The sequence below is a fragment of the Rosa chinensis genome, chromosome 5 (assembly GCF_002994745.2).
Source record: "Rosa chinensis cultivar Old Blush chromosome 5, RchiOBHm-V2, whole genome shotgun sequence".
NCBI lineage: Eukaryota > Viridiplantae > Streptophyta > Magnoliopsida > Rosales > Rosaceae > Rosa > Rosa chinensis.
This window is the reverse complement of record NC_037092.1, coordinates 89,008,332-89,026,157: the sequence shown is the minus strand read 5'-3', so window position 1 is coordinate 89,026,157 and position 17,826 is coordinate 89,008,332. Positions and strand designations below refer to the sequence as shown.

At 37.2% G+C, this 17,826-nt stretch overlaps 1 protein-coding gene and 2 long non-coding RNA genes across 3 annotated transcripts; 2 read left to right on the top strand and 1 right to left on the bottom strand.

The window, feature by feature from the left end:
- Positions 1–2,364: 2,364 nt before the first annotated feature.
- LOC121049297 lies at positions 2,365–3,029 on the top strand. Its single transcript, XR_005799531.1, has 2 exons — positions 2,365–2,496; positions 2,752–3,029. It is a non-coding gene; the product is annotated as an uncharacterized LOC121049297 (long non-coding RNA).
- Positions 3,030–8,575: 5,546 nt separating this feature from the next.
- Positions 8,576–11,966, top strand: LOC112166620 (multiple organellar RNA editing factor 1, mitochondrial). The gene is made up of 5 exons (XM_024303498.2): positions 8,576–9,067; positions 10,294–10,391; positions 10,481–10,546; positions 10,746–11,575; positions 11,711–11,966. Exons 1-5 carry the CDS (start codon positions 8,655–8,657, stop codon positions 11,720–11,722), a joined length of 1,419 nt encoding a protein of 472 aa, XP_024159266.1. The 5' UTR covers positions 8,576–8,654; the 3' UTR covers positions 11,723–11,966.
- A 289-nt stretch (positions 11,967–12,255) lies between these two features.
- On the bottom strand, positions 12,256–16,715 carry LOC112167819. The gene is made up of 10 exons (XR_005800887.1): positions 16,341–16,715; positions 15,472–15,561; positions 14,470–14,511; positions 14,184–14,255; positions 13,752–14,056; positions 13,533–13,571; positions 13,248–13,427; positions 13,070–13,139; positions 12,860–12,985; positions 12,256–12,727 (listed from the first exon to the last, which is right to left on the bottom strand). It is a non-coding gene; the product is annotated as an uncharacterized LOC112167819 (long non-coding RNA).
- Positions 16,716–17,826: the final 1,111 nt, after the last annotated feature.

Here is a 17,826-nt window from a genome sequence, read left to right as displayed (position 1 = left end):
CCCCTTTTATTTATTTTTGGATAAAGAGGTTACTTTGTCTAAGAATCTATCACAAACCGATTTTTATAAAATATCAATAATCTTAAAAAATAAAGAGGAGTGAAATCCACATAGAATAATGGGGACAGTTGATTTCATCTCACCATTAGTTAAAAATATAAGCGTCAAAAGGTAGTGGAAAGAACAAGCGCACCAAATTGTATATATTATTAATTAAACGAAATGATCTAGGTATCTTAATTCATCTTTATATTAATGATGGACCAATTCTTTATAATACTTATGGCACGTTTACTAACTTGGAATCGGAATAAATCATGAATCGGAGACAACTGGAATGGGATAAGAGAGGAATCGGTGTGGGAATAATTTAATTCCATTACGCTGTTTACTTACCATGTGGAATCGGAATAAGAATGAAACTGATTACGATTGATGTTGTTTACTTACATTTAGGAATGAGAATTAAACTACTTTGATTACTAAAATACCCCTAGAAAATGAAAAGGGAAAAAGACAACTATATGATTTCAAACACACCCCATAAATCGACAACTTGGAAGTACGATACAATGAGACGGTGGACAACTCGTCGGCGCCGCCGCAATGTATCTAGCGCATCCTATCAGAAAAAGAAAGAAAAAACATCATATATCATGAAAAGCAAATTACCAGACAAGAATATGTACACCCTTTTTCGACTTTTGAAATTTGAAGGAAAACTATAAAAATTCTAGCTTCGTTCTTTCTAAAAAAAGCTTGCTTCTAAGTTGGTCAATAACTATCATGCCAAATTAGTGAAAGCAAAAAAAAAAGAAGGAGAAGATCAGAGAAGAGAGGACAAAGATCAGTGACTAACCAAAGGAGTCTAGCCGTTTCTTTTTTGTCATTGATGTTTTCTGATGTCGACAATAGTATATATATTTCTAGGGTTGGGTAATTTGGTGTTATTGAAATTATGTTAGGGTATTTTTGGTATAAAAAATTGATTCCGGGTGGGTTGATTCCTAAACCCATCTCCCCCCTAGGTTATCGAATTCCTGAGTATTCAGGAATTGATTCCTGATAAAGATGTGTGACCCACATTCATTCCGATTCCCTTACATGTAAGTGAACGACGGAATTCTCTTATTCTGGAATCATTCCATCCATTCTCATTCCAATTCCAAGTTAGTAAACATGCCATTAGTCATAGACTATGTCGATTGATTGAGAATAGGCCAAGCTAGTTGACCAATGCGCATATACAGCCAATCTACCTCTCTGTGAATTTCTTGGATGAAGGATGCAACTTGCTTGACTGCAGGGAATTAAAACGCTATTAATAGACTCAAATTTTTCAGCCATGCAATTAATATCACAAAAGATTCGTTGTATATGGAACTTCCATACATTTACTTGTAAAGAACAATAAGTTAATAATTTTGTTGGAAGTCAAGTCTTCCAACTTATGAAATGGGGCAACCTCCAATAAGTTTTTCCATGTTAAGAAAAACATGTCTGCACTCGGATCTTCCAGTCTGATCGCACTACAAAAAAAATGTCCTTTTCCGACTGACTTTTTCCGACCAAATCCCTTTTTGGTCGGAAGTGACATTATTTCCGACCAAAAATTGTTTCCCGTCGAAAATATAAATTTTGGATGGCCATTATTTCCGACGGCAAACAATCTCTGGGAAAAAGTTTAGAGTGGGGTCGGAAATAATTATAATTTGGCGGCAAAAGTTCCCGCTAATTGTTTTTCCGACCAAGTGTGATGTCGTCGGAAAATAAATGGTCATTTTCCGATAAGAGTTTGTTTCATCGGAAAGTCATCGGAAATTATAGGGTTTATTTCCGACCACTTATTCACCGTCGGAAATACCAAAAAAAAAAAAAAGAGGGTTAAAAGTGGCCAATATATAGATTCCTGCATTTTTTGTCTTCATATTCTTGCAAATTTGGTCATAACATAAATAATGAAAAACCAGAAATAGGTTCATCATCATTCAATGCAACAAAGTATAGCCACTATTAGAAATGTCATATAATAGTAAAAAAGTATACAGTAAATAGTAATCATTTTTTTTTTAAGAAGCGAACTAAGAGCTGACTCTTCGCCCTTATTCAAAATTTTATTGATAAAAAAAATATACAAAAGGGAAGGGGGACTAGACCAAAACCACTCCCAAGGAACACAAAACAACAAAGAGATACAATTCAAATTTATGTGAACACCAACATATACATTACAATGCACATTAATAGGCCTAAATTTTGCCAGCTGATTTCAGATGTCTAGACTTCAACCTTGCCAAATGGATAGTACTGCAATCACAAAACAATTCGTTATTTTGTCAAGGCGTTTTTGCAGCAATTAGGAGTTTTTTTTAAGGTCCTCATACTTATTATACTTTGTTCCATTTCCTGTTTTGCTATTTTGACAGGGTAAATCTACTAATGGAGATTCCGAAGCAAATGCATCTTGATCCTTAGCTGCTAGCCACTAGTTACAAGGTATTCAAACAAACCTTATCTATCTATATGAGGCAACAAAATATTAATAATGTGCGAGTAGTTTAGAATTAATGGTTTTATTACTTGCGGTATTAATAATGTGCAACCAAGTATCTTAGAGTATTATATATGGTCAATGACTTTAGCTTATGATATGATAGCACATATGTACTGTTAAACATGCTATATTTGTTTTCTTTTTCATACCTCCTGTGAGATATTATAGTAATTTGCAACATGTTGGATTGGCTATAGGACGAGACATTGAGGAATGCAGTTGCAAAGTTTAAGGGGAAGAAATGAAGACAATAGGTTTGTCTTTGTTTATTCAATCATGCTTAAGTGGAGATTGTAGTTACTAACTTCAGTACGTATTGGGCTTTTAGGTGGCAATTAGTTTGCTTAGACATGTTTGACAAATGTAATCTTTTATTATTTGTTTTAAGGTTAGTATTTTCTCTCGTCCTATTCTAATGTCATGGATGATGTTATTTTATCTATGTATTAAGACTATGTAGTTTGCATTCAATCAATTATTCAAATCTTCACTATATTTATTTAGTTCTTCAAGTTTCAGAAAATAAATATTCAATTTGTGAAAAAATTCTAATAATTAAAATCGAATGTAATTTCATTTACTATATTTATTCCCACAAGAGGTGAGCCGTTTGTGACAACAATTATTCATCGGTAAAAGTCATTTGTATAGACGGTAATGATTATTAATTCCCACAAAGCAAATATGTAATCGGAAATACTCTAATACTAATTCCCAACAAAAGTAGTTAGTTGGAAATATTTATTCCGACGAAGTTTTTGGTTGAAAATATGTCATAGGAAAAAGTTTTCTGACAACAATTGTGCTCGGAAAAAATTCGTGGGAAAAGACTTATTCTGATGAAATGAGTGGTCGAAACTACGTCATCGGAAATAGATATTACGACCAAAAGTGTAGTCGGAAATAATTCGACGGAAATACAATTATTTCCGACGAAAAACCTTAATTCCATCGACTTTTCTTGGACGAAACAAACATTAATTCCGACCAAAACGAGACTCAAATCCGACAGTTATATTCGTCGGAAATGGTCAATCATTTCCGACGGTTGGTCGGAAGAAATTTATTTCCGACCATGACAGTTCCGACGACTTTCCGATGACTACTTTTCATCGGAAAAAGGTATTTCCGACGAAAATGCCCTATTTCCGACCATTTTTCGTCGTCGGAAATTACCGTCTATGTTGTAGTGTCGTTGATGCATGTCTATATGTCTATGTCTATTGCCTTTCATGATCAGGATAAGAAAGCAACGTCAGTGGTTGGAGATGAAGCAACCAATTAAGACTCGAGAATAATTACAGAACTAATGTGGTTCAAAGTTGATTATTCTTTTGGTTGAAGTCAAGAAATCTCATTTTACCGACCAAAAAAAGAGAAAAAGGAAGAAAAAGAAATAAGACATTAATTTGGATCCACTATTGACATGCAGCCAAATTGCAACTTCTAAACCTCTATCTCACTCAAAATACTTAGTCAGACTGTCACTATAAGTCTACATCGTTTTACTTGGTCTTAATTTGTTTCATCTATTCATGTTGCGTTATTTTTCTTCTATCAAATAGAGAATGGCAAATCTAGACCATTGCGTGAGTTTTACAACTCTTTTGTATGCAAGTGAGAAGTATGGCAACTGAGGGGATCCCTTCTAATGAGGACTTTTTTGTGAGACTCACTTTTGGATCACATTGCCGTAAATCAATCTTTAGATGTTTAGATATTTATGTGTAGATCACTGTGTAATTTTTCATCCAAATTGAAAATTGTTAAGGTATTCATAATTGTAATTTATCAGTTATGAACATAAACAGTTTATGTTTAACAGATTTGGTTCGTTCATTGATTAAATCTACTTTGATACCTTAACGATTAGTAATTTGAATGCAAATTTTCAGAAGTGATATATTTATGCATACTAAAACATGAACAACTAAAATGAGGACTAGTTGAGGACTTTAGTGTGAGACCCATTTTTCAATCACATTTCAGCAAATGGAACCACTAAAATGAGGACTAGTTGGGGATTTTTGTGTGAGACCAACTTTTCAATCACATTTCAGCAAATCAACTATTAGATGTTTAGATATTTATGTGTATATCATTAATTTATGCAAGTTTTCAACCAAATTGAAAATCGTTAAGACATTAAATCGTGATTTATCAGTTATGAACATGAATGGTTCATGTTTGACAGATTTGGTTCGTCAATTGATTTGATCTAGTTCGGTACCATAACGATTAGCAATTTGAAAGAAAATTTTTAGAAGTGATCTACTCACACATACATAAATATCTAAAGATTCCCTTGTAAGTCAGCCAACAATGAGGTGATCCGAAATCATCAACAACAATGAGGTGATCCGCTAGCCAGTTATTAGTGACATCAATGTTACTGCTGCCAAGGGAAATGTCGAGGTGAATCTGCTAATGCCTTTTAACTATGGGGTTCAACAGACGTGACATATTGGTGCTCCAATGAACGTTATGGTCCTTGAAGGCTTGAACAAGATATAAAAAAAAATGGCGTTTAGGGTATTTCTTCATGTACATACTATTCAAAAAATCCCCAATTATATAGGATTTTTGTTCACTCCACCTGATTTTGAACTTTGAAGGCAAACATAGCTCAATTGAAGCTGTAAGGTATCTCATTAGTTTGTTACTTTGTTCTGGTGATCAAGGAATGGCTTTGTGCTTTGCTAAAAATTTGAAATGTCCCATAACAATCAGATTACTTGTGGCGTATAACGTAGAAATGAGGGCTCGTAATGAAAATAATTCAGACAAGTTATATGGTGGACAGTTTCGAATTTCCTATTCCTTTGGTGGTCTGTACGCTCCAAGCTAAATAAGTCACCTATTCGTTATAATCCTTATGGATCAGAAAGTCACCTACAAGCTGTGAATGAGAATAATCAACACTTCTCTAGCTCCTTAATCCTTATAATCAACTGATTAGGCAATTGTATAGCAAACAGCTGCTACTGACCTACTGTATAGAACACGTCAACACTGCATCAAGATTGTCTCCTTTACATTGTCATGTCAGTTTCTCCTTCCTATTAACAAGGTCAGAGAGTAGTTGACAAAGAGGTGTTAGCTCAGTGGTTAGAGCACCCACTACCTATGTACGAAGTCATGGGTTCGAGTCACCATGGGGGCAGGAGTGAAACCCTTTGATCCTCTTTTTTAAAAGTTAAATAAAATAATAATAAAAAAAAAAGGTTAGAGATCGAGTAGTTTCATATAACGGATATGTAATTTACAGCTTGATTACGTTTATAACTCCCAAAATATTAAGGCCAGAATCGAAGTTCATCAATAAACCAATAACCAGAGAGTTCAGCCAACATCTGTGGGATATCAACTTCACATTTTAATATTTTGAATTTAGATTGCTCCAGTCCAATTCCATCATCATTCGAGTTTCCGAACATGTTCATAAGCAAACCACAGAATCTGCAACCATGAAGCACGATATCATAACCAATCTTGCAAACAAAGAAACAAATAATATGTGGGCGTGTGTTTATGAGGGAGGGAGTACCATGATAGGAGGTCCAACAAGTGCAAATTGTCTAGAAAATCCTGAAAAGAATGCAAAGGGGTCCTCTTGAGTTTAGAATTTTAAGGGCACAATCCAGGGAGGAGCCACTTTTCCCTTGTGCTAGAACATTTTTTACTGGTACAGAGCATGCTGCACTGAAGAACGCTGAAACTACACTTGCACCTGCAACGAGGAGGAGGTGGCAGTTGGAAGGATTGGTAGAGAGGAAGTCCCGGCCGAGGGGGAGTGGAAGGCTTCATTGTTTGCTCCGATTCGATGCCTAGAGCATTTTCTGGGTGGCCAAATTTTTTTTTAATAAAGTTGCACACTCACTAGCTAGCCAGTTTTTTTTGAAAAGGAGATAATATCATTCAAATATCCATGGCCAGAAGGCACGTACATCGAATGCTGTCTTACACCACAATCATACATGGTATAAGCTACCAGGCAAAGGACAGGTGACCCTCATTGTTAACAAATCCGCTCACTTATTGAGCCTATATACAGGAGATCAAATCCTCACTACAAAACCTCTCTTCTGAAAAGTAAACCTAGTCGCCTAGAGACCTCAATTGGTGTACAACTAGAGAGAACTAAGAAGCAAGTAGTAAAAGACTCAAAGTCAAGTACTAGGCAAGAAGACCCAGGAACCAAAATCTTCCCACGTCCTTATCTCGAGAATCCTCCGTCGTAACTACTCAAGAGGATTTGCTAGAGGCACGAAAGTGCGTAGTTCTCTAACAAATTAGAGAGTAATACAACCTAGGATTCCCAAAGCAAGGAAGTATGAGAGTAACTAAAAAATAAAATATAATAATATAACAACTTGGGTTGGGTCCACAAAGTGAGCCCAAACCCCATCTCCAGCCCAGATCGGGCCTACCAGCTGCATCCAAGCCCAAAGGACCAAACCGGCCATGCATCCAACCCGCCCGGCCCAAGTCACTAGCTGTGTTGCCCCACCACACAGACCGCCACCCCACCACCGAAGTTGGGCCACTGTCGTGCCTTCATAGTCGTCCCACCATCGGCGAACGCCGTCGAGCGTCCCAGTTCGCCCAACAAACACCGGCATCTGGAAAGTCTGCAACAGGATCCGGATCGATCGTCCAAACCAGCCGTCAATCGACTGTCGATCCGACCATTGACGTCGGCCGGCCGACGAACGTCCACCAACAGACGCCGCTCCGACCCCAGCAAACCCCCTTTCCTTCTCCGATCCGTTCCTACTGCCACAACGCAGCCAGTTCCTTCGGCCAATAGGGACCAAACTAGACAACTTCCGATCCAATCCTTCGAAACCGAGACACAACCCTGGAAAAAAAACTCCCGTCCGGCCTCACCTAACAGCCGCCGGCGCCGAGGCGCAGCCGGACAGGCACTAGTATACACAGCAGCGGTCTCTAGGGTTTTCGAGAGAGAGAGAGAGAGAGACAAAAAAAACTTAATGCAAAACTTTACTAGCTAGCCAGTTAATAGCACTAGTTTTTGAATAATCTAAACTTTTTTTTTTTGGGTGGGGGGGTATGCTTTTTTTTTTACTTGCTTTGATCGGGTAGATTTCTAATGAGGTCATATTTTACTCTTTGGATGTAATATCCGAACGTTTTGAATGGAATTCTATCTTCCAATAAAAAATAATAATAATATAATATATCTTTTAAATAAATTTATGTTGAATTTCGTTAACTCAAGTCGTAATGACACATTACATAGTTACATATCTTTTTTCTACTGATTATAGACACATAAGAAACAAATGACATATAAATTAGCATCATCATTCAACAGTTCCATACTCACTTATTTAAGTAAGCTTACGCACTATGAGACACAATGTCATAGTGAATATGCAAAAAAAAAAAAAACTAAATTTTTTTCCTTGTCCTTCTAACTAAGGCTAGGAGGTTTTGTGTGTAAAACAGCTTTAGAACTTCTTCAACAACCGTAGCAGTAGCAGCTTTCTTTGATTTAGGGGGGGGTTCTTATTTTTGGATCCCAGCAGTCTTCCCCTTTTCTTCGTGGTGTCATCATGCTCAACAATTGCATCCTCTTTCACACTCCTAAAACCTTCAGCTGTCTCAACAAGACCAAGTGACTTGGCAGTAAATTTAGTACTTAACTCAGGTACCATTAGATTGTCTCACATTAGCTGAGCATGCTATTTCATATGATGAAGAAAGAGATTAGTTGCAACGTTAGATGGAAGAGGAAGGCATAAGCAAGTATGTACACCTGCTTAATTCTAAATTTCAATAAAGATTATAGAGAAAGTCTATTAGTAGGGTGTCAATTGCAACAATTAGAAAAATAAGTGTAAATAATCAAAATTAAAATGTTATGGGTAAATCGATAGCTATGATAAAAATCAGAAGGATAATTTAATCATTTTGCCAATAAAAAAATGTACCTGATTTTTTTTTTTTTTTGGTTGAGAATATTTATAGAATGACATGAGTTTCCAATTAAACCCCGATAGATAGTCCCCCAAACACAAAACACTGTAAAACCCTAGCAAAGTCTCTCAGTCCCTCTGCACCAGAAATCAGCCCCATGGCGCAGAACCTTCTCCGCCTCCGGCGAAGCCTAAGCAGCAGCCTCGTCGCAAATCTCCACCGCTCTCTATCGGCCACCTCCGCACTCTCCTCTGTCCCACGCTCCTCTTCCCCTTCCCCTTCCTCCTCCTCCTCCTCCTCCTCCTCCTCCTCCTCCTCCTCCGCCGTTGTTCAATCTCTCCAATTCCGATTCCAATCTCGATCATTCAGGTCATCCTCCTTCTCTTCTGCACGGCCGCCTTACGGTAGCAACAACCAAAATGACGAGATTGGCCCCGACACCATACTCTTCGAAGGCTGCGATTACAACCACTGGCTCATCGTCATGGATTTCCCCAGAGATAACAAGCCTTCTCCAGAAGAGATGGTCAGAACTTATGAGGAAACCTGTGCTAGAGGCTTGAATATCAGGTCACCTTTCTCTCTCTACATGTTTGTACTTCTTTTAGTGTAAACTTGCTTGCAAAATTGGGTTGGTTCGTAATGTTATTGCTGTTAGATGCTGTATTACAGAGCCAATTGAATGTTAGCTGGGGCCAATAACCGAGCCATCGACCAGTTTAACCGTATTGAATGATAGAGGAAATGAAAAAACTAACACCATTCAAAGCAAAGCAAAAGTTTCAGTTTATACATATCTTCTTTCTTTGGATTTTTTTCTGCCTTGCCTACTATGCCTAGCTTTCTGCCAAAAATATTAACCTTGTGTTAGTTCATGTGCTAGTATTTCATCACTGCTTGTAAATGGTGACTGGTTTTAGCCAGAGCTACCACCATTATTAGGCTTGAATATGATGAAATTGTTTTCAACTCACTTGTTGATTTCAAGTATGGTCTTGTTAAAAATGAGTTTTGACAGGATGATCAAGTCAAATGAAGTCGCTTGGGACACACAGTCCCATTTGCACATAGTTAGAGAGGGACTCGAAATACGTATGTATAGGTGTGGAGTCGGAATGAGAGAGATATAACTTGCTAGTGATTACAAAATGCACACTGGATTTGTAAATACATACATTGGCCAGATTTTGTATTTTTTTATTTTATTTTTTTTAGAAAGATATCAAACATACAGGCCGGAGCTCAAACAAACTGTGGGCCCGTTTGTTACAGAGGATTAGGGACTGAATAAAATAACCCAGCTTTCCGGCATTTGCATCTGTTTACTCTTTAGCTTATGAAACTTTAATTGTTTATTATGTATCAGCTCAAAAGCTTTGCTTTAATTGGAGAGAATTAGGGTGAGTTAGCAGCTTGCTGCTATATGATTCATTTTGCTTAAGAATGAACTGGGTCATGTGGTACTGTAACTAGTTATTTTGTTCTGTCTCTGGAATTTCTCTGTTGGGCTTGCCATGTTGTCATGGACTTATGATTAATGCTTGAGTGCTGTGTTAATCATTGCAAGTTGATTGAAGCCAATTGCCTGATTGGTTGTTTTTCTGGTTTAGTTTCGGATGTAATGTAATGCTTGGTTGTGCATGGTTCATTGTTTGTTTGATGCATTCAGTGATTAAAGCACATTGTTTTAGATTGCCAATTTATGCCTCATTGCTTCATTTTTCTGCTTTAATATATCGAACCATATAGGTTATTTGGTTATGGAACTTTAATTGGTTATTTTCTTTGTGATTCAGTGTGGAAGAGGCAAAAACGAAAATTTATGCTTGTAGCACAACAACGTATACAGGCTTTCAGGTGTTGATGACTGAGGAAGAGTCTGAGAAGTTTAATGGTAATTTCACAGCACTTTATGTTACCTTCAATAATCCTGAGACTTTTCAAAAAGTCAAGATAGTCCTGAGACTGACTTTCCTTAAACAGGTGTACCTGGAGTTATTTTTGTGTTGCCCGATTCTTACATTGATCCACAAAACAAGGAGTATGGAGGTGTGTTTTCTTTTCCTCTAACTAGGATGTTTATTTTCTTTGAGAATGCTGAGTTTTAATTTACCAGCAGATTCAACCAATTATGTTACTTTTTGGTTTCCATTTGGATTTGTAAAATAACGAGATAGTTCGTCTATCTCAAGCAGATTAGTTTCCATTTGAAGTTATTTTATTTATTTATTTATTTTATGAATTTCAGGAGACAAATATGATAACGGGAAAATTACAGCCAGACCGCCCCCATTTCAGTATGAGAGGCAGGGCTCAAGATACCGTGATCGTAACAGATACGAGCGACAAGGACCAATGCCAAATCAGCAAGGGAATCCCTCGTATGGCCAACAGGGTTCTCCACAAGGTGGAGGAAACTATAGGACTTCACAAAATTATCCACACCAGACTTATGCCCCACCAGGACAAGGGGAACACAGAGGTCATACACCAGTTAATTCTCCTGGAGGAAGGGACGCATATCAGCCAGGTAGAGGTCCAACTCCTTCATATCAGGGCAATTACAACCAACAGGTGCAAGGGAACAGACCACAAGGAGAGCAGAGTACATATGCTCCTCCTGGTCAAGGGGAATATAGGGGTAATGATGGGACTTATGGTTATGGGCAAGCTCCAAGCTCTGGAACTCATGGACATGGTTTGAGTGGGCTTCAAGGTCCGGGAACAGGTGGATCTTATGGGCAAGGACCGAGTGGTGGATCTTATGGGCAAGGACCGAGTGGTGGATCTTATGGACAAGGACCAAGTGGTGGAGGTTATGGGCAAGGACCAAGTGCCGCAGGTTATGGGCAAGGACCGAGTGCCGCAGGTTATGGTCAAGGACCGAGTGCCGGAAGTTATGGCCAAGGATCGAGATCTGGAGCTTCTGGACAAGGACCCGTATCTAGTGCTCAAGTCCAAGGACCCAGTGCTGGCTACCCTGGGCATGGAGATCAGAGTTTCACCCAAGAGGAGCCAAGGAGAATGCAAGGAGAACAAACAAACTATGCATACATGGGACAGACAGGAACTGACCAAGTAAGATCTCCTCTGTATAGTAACTAGTTGAACTATTTAACTACCGAAGTATCATTACCATTTGATAAAGAATGAGAAATTTGTAGTGACATTTTATGAAACTCATGCTTTTTTTTGTCCTTTTTTTTTGTGCAGGGAAGATATTAGTGATGTTACACGTGGCGGTAATGCAAATATGGATCAAGGAAGGACTTATGACTCATTTCATACTATGTACCTTCTGATGAAAAGCAAAAAATTTGAATTTTGTTGGAGTCTTTTTGTGCCAAATAATCAATCTACTTTCATCTGTGCGTCCCTTTTGGACTAGTGTAGTCAGAAATTTTAGTTTTCCTCTGTTTCATGAGCTTGAACAGAATATTTACTAATTGAGTATATAAGTTTTCTAAGATGCCCATGGAAGTCATTTTAGGTATGAGAAATGGATAATGTTGGTTTAGGGGAAGAAATTTGCTCATCCCCCTTAAACCGGAGCAAATCTCCTCCCCAACTACTCAGTCGTGTATCTCCTCTCCAACTACTCAGTCTCTTATTTAAAACTTGCGATTGGTTCCTTTAGTCCACGGTTCTACAAGCTTATGAAAAATTATAAAAATTTGAACCTGCAATGCCCCAATGGTAGCAATTACTATAATGTTTAAATTTCGAACAGTGACATGGAACAACATGTAGATGCAAGATAAACGTAAGGCATAATCCTGCATCCACATGTTGTAGGATAGACATTAATATGAAGTCCTTTTTGTTTATCCACTGAAGTAGTCAAGAAGACATGTATCATTGTGTCTAATAGACCAACTAAAAACTTTTTGAGGTTTACAGTGTCTCCATTGTTACAAGATTAGAGTGAAAGGAACGAAAACCCCAGAAAAACTTTGTTTCATTTTAATTTGTTCCATCAGCCAAAAAAAAATACAAAACTTGTGCAGAATTACTGCAGAGCTGCAGGGTGAGGCTTCTATATCCTGATGCCTCACAAATTGTCTTGTATCATCTCCACCGTTTTGCCTTCCTTCCATAAGGATTTCTAGGATTGATTCCATGTCGAATTCCATCCACTCTGTGCATGTTCTTCCTGAACATTGATGCACTGCTGTCTAAGTTTAAATTTACCTTGGGTGGATTAGAAAAGCAAAATGAAGAAGCAACAGCCTGTACAAACAACATCACATAGCAATTAATCAGAATTCCACAAAGTTTACGAGTTTGAAACATCCAAGGACTAGAGATAAATTTAGATTTTAGCAATCCTTCATTTTCGTTGGACAAGAAAACGACAAGTACCTGGAGATCAAGCCAGTGAACATTAAAGATGTCCTTCATAGAGTGTGTATTATATGCTAATAGATAAGACCTATATGCATCTTTTGCTGCACGGTTCAGATGGTAGTTGTTGGCAACTAACTTCTCCTGCATCAGTTGAAGTAATTTGATCTAAATTCGTGAAATCAGTTATTATCTAATGTTAATTAACAATGAGGAACAGAAACGTACCAGCTGAGATTGCACATTTTTTTAGCTTCTTCTGATTAAATTCGTACTCTTTAACAGGGACTTTTGCTTTCTGAAAACAGAATGAAAAATGAAATATGAAATGGAGAACAAGTCCCCTAAACACTAAAGCTACAATACTTATCGTATTAAAAAGCTTCCACATTAGACTGAAACGGACCAAGTTAGTAGCTTATACTTGGATTCTATTTCAGTTTCTTTTTTTTTTTTTGGTATTCTTTTCATCAGTATATGAACCATGCCCTCAAATAGCCTGCAACTCTTCGGGAATGAGGAAAAGTAGTGCTTTTCCTTTTCCACCTTCCCCACGAGCTGTTCGACCAGCCTTGTGGATATATTCCTGCAAGAACCAATTCCATGGCACGCAGTATTCAGCATATGGATTAACAAGAATAACAAGAAACCAAAATCAACTGAAGTATGCTCAAGAAAAAATATTACACACCTTGGGTTCATCTGGAGGATCACACTGCATAATCCAGTCCTACAAGCACAGAAAGGAAACAGAAAGAAGCTTACAATTAATATGACCGCTCAATACAAACATTTCTAATTAGCATACTGTTCAACTTTTTTTCCTATTGTGTATCCACCTCATGCATAATAAGTTAATAACGAGTGAGATCAGAGGGCAGGGCAACTAAAAAGAGAAAAAAGAACATACCACGGCAGGGATACCCGGTCCACGAGCACCAACCTCAGTACAAAGTAAGATTATTTTCTCTGCTTTGCAGTAGTAAAAAAAAGTACCTGTCCTCTTCTGCTGCTTTTGCTTTCCATGGATATCAAAGCAATCCACAATAACGTATCTAAGAAGGTCAGAGTGGAATTTTACTGAGTTGCAAGAAGAGAAGAAGACCATCACTTTCTTTGATAGATTCCTCGTCAGGAAAGAATATAGGAGAATAAAATCTCTTGGCACTTGGCACAAGACAATAGCCCTGTTGCAGCCCTATATATATTCGTGGCCTGTAGTGCACACAATCTTGTCAGGTTCTAAAGATTACGGCTAAAATACAAGAATAAAGAGGTCTATATGAGTATGAAGTGGACTTAATATTTAGTGTGGAATCCAAAAGACCAGTTGGATTCCTACCTTAGATCTCCCATCATCCACATCTATATACATAGGCGTTGTCTGGAAGGAAAAGCCAGCAAGATCTTCAACCTACAGGTTTAATGGGAAAAGTATTAATATAAGAAGTAACTCATGTAACATATGGGCAATCCAGTCATGTACAGAAGAGACAAAAACATTTTAGAAACTACTGAACTAAGGCAGCATGTTAGGTTCATAAGTTATGCTAAAACAATGAAAAATAATGTGGAAAGCAAGAGATTGACTGAATAACTGCTATGAGATAGAGATATAATGCTCAAACCTTCTTAGTCTGGGTTGCAGAAAATAAAGCTGTTTGCCTATTCTGCACATTCAATAGAAACTTGATCAGCTAATGCATATAACAAGGTTAAAGTCCATTTGCAATTGCAACAAAAACCACAAAAGGAAAAAACCATAAAAAGTTATTTTGAACTGCTGCAGTCCTGCTACTAGAAAAAAAAAACCAGAAACACATGGATGCATCATGGTTCATACTTGATGTCACTTCTTAAGTTGCAATACTACCCAAGTACCCAGTTTGTTCAAATTATTTATCCGTTAAAAATATAACAAAATATATTAAGACGGCTAATGCAAGCAGTATAAACTCTGCAAAGGCAAGATATAAGTACTAAATCAGTTCAGACAACTATATAACATCAGTGACAGGTTATCATCCAGACAGTACAAAAGCACAGTGTATGGGATTCAGGAACGCATTAAAACAATTGAAATACATTGAACTTCAAACTACACGAGGGATAGCAATACATATGTAAATGGCATCAATGACTCCCAAAAAAGGTTTAATCAGTACCTAAAGGGTAATTAATAATCAACCCAAATGGTACAAATGGTATACTTATATTCGAAACAAAATCAACCCAAATGGTACAAATGGCATACTTACATTAGAAACAAAATCAACCCAAATGTTACAAGTTGCACACTTGTATTAGAAACAAAATCCCTCAAAATCAGAAACAAAACTTTGCTTTATTTTTGCTTCAAACTTGTTCAATTGAAACTACTAAGAAATTATTATTCCATTGAATTCCATTTGTAAAGAACTCAGCAAATGCATCGCCAATAATTCAACTGGCCCTGTTCATTGAAACAATTAGGTTTCACATGCAGAAAAGGTTTTGGCTTAAAGTTCTACAGATAAGGCTTTGAATTACTCATAAACCAACACTGTACCCGCGAGTATATCTGGTAGAGTGTCTGAATGCATACGTCACTATCAGAACATAAACTAAACTACATATTCATTTTTTCTCACCTACAAAACACTCGATGAGAAGATCTTGAGCATCTCTTGCGACGCGTACATGTGGAGGCAACATCTCCTTAATGATCTTGGTCATGGTTTCTGTGAAGAAAAAGTAAGTTTACATCATTCAGTATTCAACTTCAATATGAGAACTAATAAGGTGTAACACAGAAATGCTGATGCTCTGATTTGAAATGAAACCAGTAAAAGTTCAAGCATGCTATAGATTTTATTTGGAAACCTCCAAGATATTTGATTAAGGAATCATTTAACCTATATAGTTAAAAAATGCATCGAGTGAAGTATAAAAGGTAGACATAGAGTGAAAGCAAAATTGCTACCAAAACCAGTGAGCAAATTAGATCTACTTAAACATCTCTTAGGCTTCAACAGTCCATGTCCATCCAACTAAAACTACAGTCAAGTGGGAGATACATGAGATAGTTTGATTCAAGAAAGTGGGAAAGCTATGAACTGATACATGTTTGGCCAAACCAACCTCAGTTATCATATCAAAACAGCCAGAGTTAAGATTGCTAGGATTCAATTGATGGTTTGGAATATTTCTGGAGTTCTTCTTGGACACAGAGACCAGAAAATCCTGTTAAGAATCCAAGGGGTCCTCTTAATCTTATAGTTCTGCGAGTCTAATGTCTATCAGTCTTTGGTGAATAAAATCATGTACTGTGTGACTTTTCTGTGTACCGTTACAGATTACAAATGCTTTCTCTTTACCTTGCATTTTTGATGCACAAACTAAAATAACTTGACGAGGTAAACTTACGTAACTAATAAAAGATCATGATAATAGTAGTAATAGTGAAATGATAATCAAATGTGCAGTAAAACATTGATAGATTTCACAACATAAAACCTACCAGTGAAGTTTAATCTTGAAGCCCTACAGCCAAGTTAGAAATTGCAATTACAAAATGAACAACGGTATAATTAGAGGGATGAATCCAAGCATGGAGGAACTGAGAGTTGGACTAGCAGCATTGCTTGGAGTTGACAATGGTACGGCCCCACCGTTACAACTCACAAGAAACTATAGCTCAAATGCCATGGATTCTCACAGGACGTAGAAGCATTGTTGTAAAACCTGTGCAGCAACCGCAACTAACGCCATCCCAGATTGTGAAGTACACAGATACAACCAGTGTAGAAACTTTAACATCATTCCAGTCGTGGTGGCTGAAGGAGGATTTTCTACTGTTTCCTCATTCTTGCATTGTTGGGATTTTTAGGGCTTTCAGGATATTTCTTTACCTATAAACTGGTTTTGAGATCAATGAAGAACAGTTGCGCTATTTAAAGGGTGCCTTGCAAGGATCGAAGTTGATGATGAGGTTAGGATTTTGATTGGATATCCTTATATCGTATATGGTCAAGATGTCCAAGACAGTAGACGTCGTCGCAGCCTCACAATGTCATGGACTCATAAAGATAGTAGAGAGCATGTATGGATTAATTTATGGCTCTGTGGACCGCTTGGGAAAGGAATGGTAATGGGAATATGGCAAAAGACAATTAAGATGAATGAGCACTGGGGAATATGGCAAAATCTAGATTCATATGGTATTTTTCCTACTCTCAACGACTTTTGCCATTCTATGAGATTTATTTGATTTGAGCCTTGCTCAAGCACGATAAGTGATCAGCAACTTACTATTTACTTGCAAACCAAGCAATGGAGAATCATGTGTCTTCAATCCTAGATAATCCTATTCAATATTTATCTAATGAAGAAGGTAGTATATCTTGGTTATGAATCTAACCTTATAAGGTAATTAAGAATCCTTTATATGTGCTATGTCCGATGGTTAATTAGAGACTGGAATTTTGAAAATATTTGGTTTAGTAAGGAAACTACTGCATTGTTTCATGACGATTTCCCTCTCTCTTTGTTTCGCTTCTTCCACCTCTTTTCCTACAACTATCCTATGCAAAGTAGGATTTGCAAGTTTGAACTCAATCGTTTTACTTGGTTTTAAGAATCCGTTTCTATTTTTCTAAGATGCTACATAATTGGAAACCTTTTCAATCCCCAACTAGGACAAAAGAGAAAGCAAAGAAAGAATTTTATTTATTTATTTATTTTAATAATAGTCCCTCCTCCCTCCTACACAAAGTAGGGGTTTACAAGTTTGGACTTAATCTGGATTTACAAGTCCTTCTAGGAAAAGATCTACTACTTCTCTAATATGCTAAAGAATTGGAAACCTTTTAGTGCCCAACTAGGCTAAAAGACACTCACTATAAATAGGGAGAGGGTGTCTACAATAGCTTCATTAATTCAATACTCGATATCTTTCTCTTATTTTCAGTCACATATATATTTTCTTTGTCATTTTCCTCGCAAAG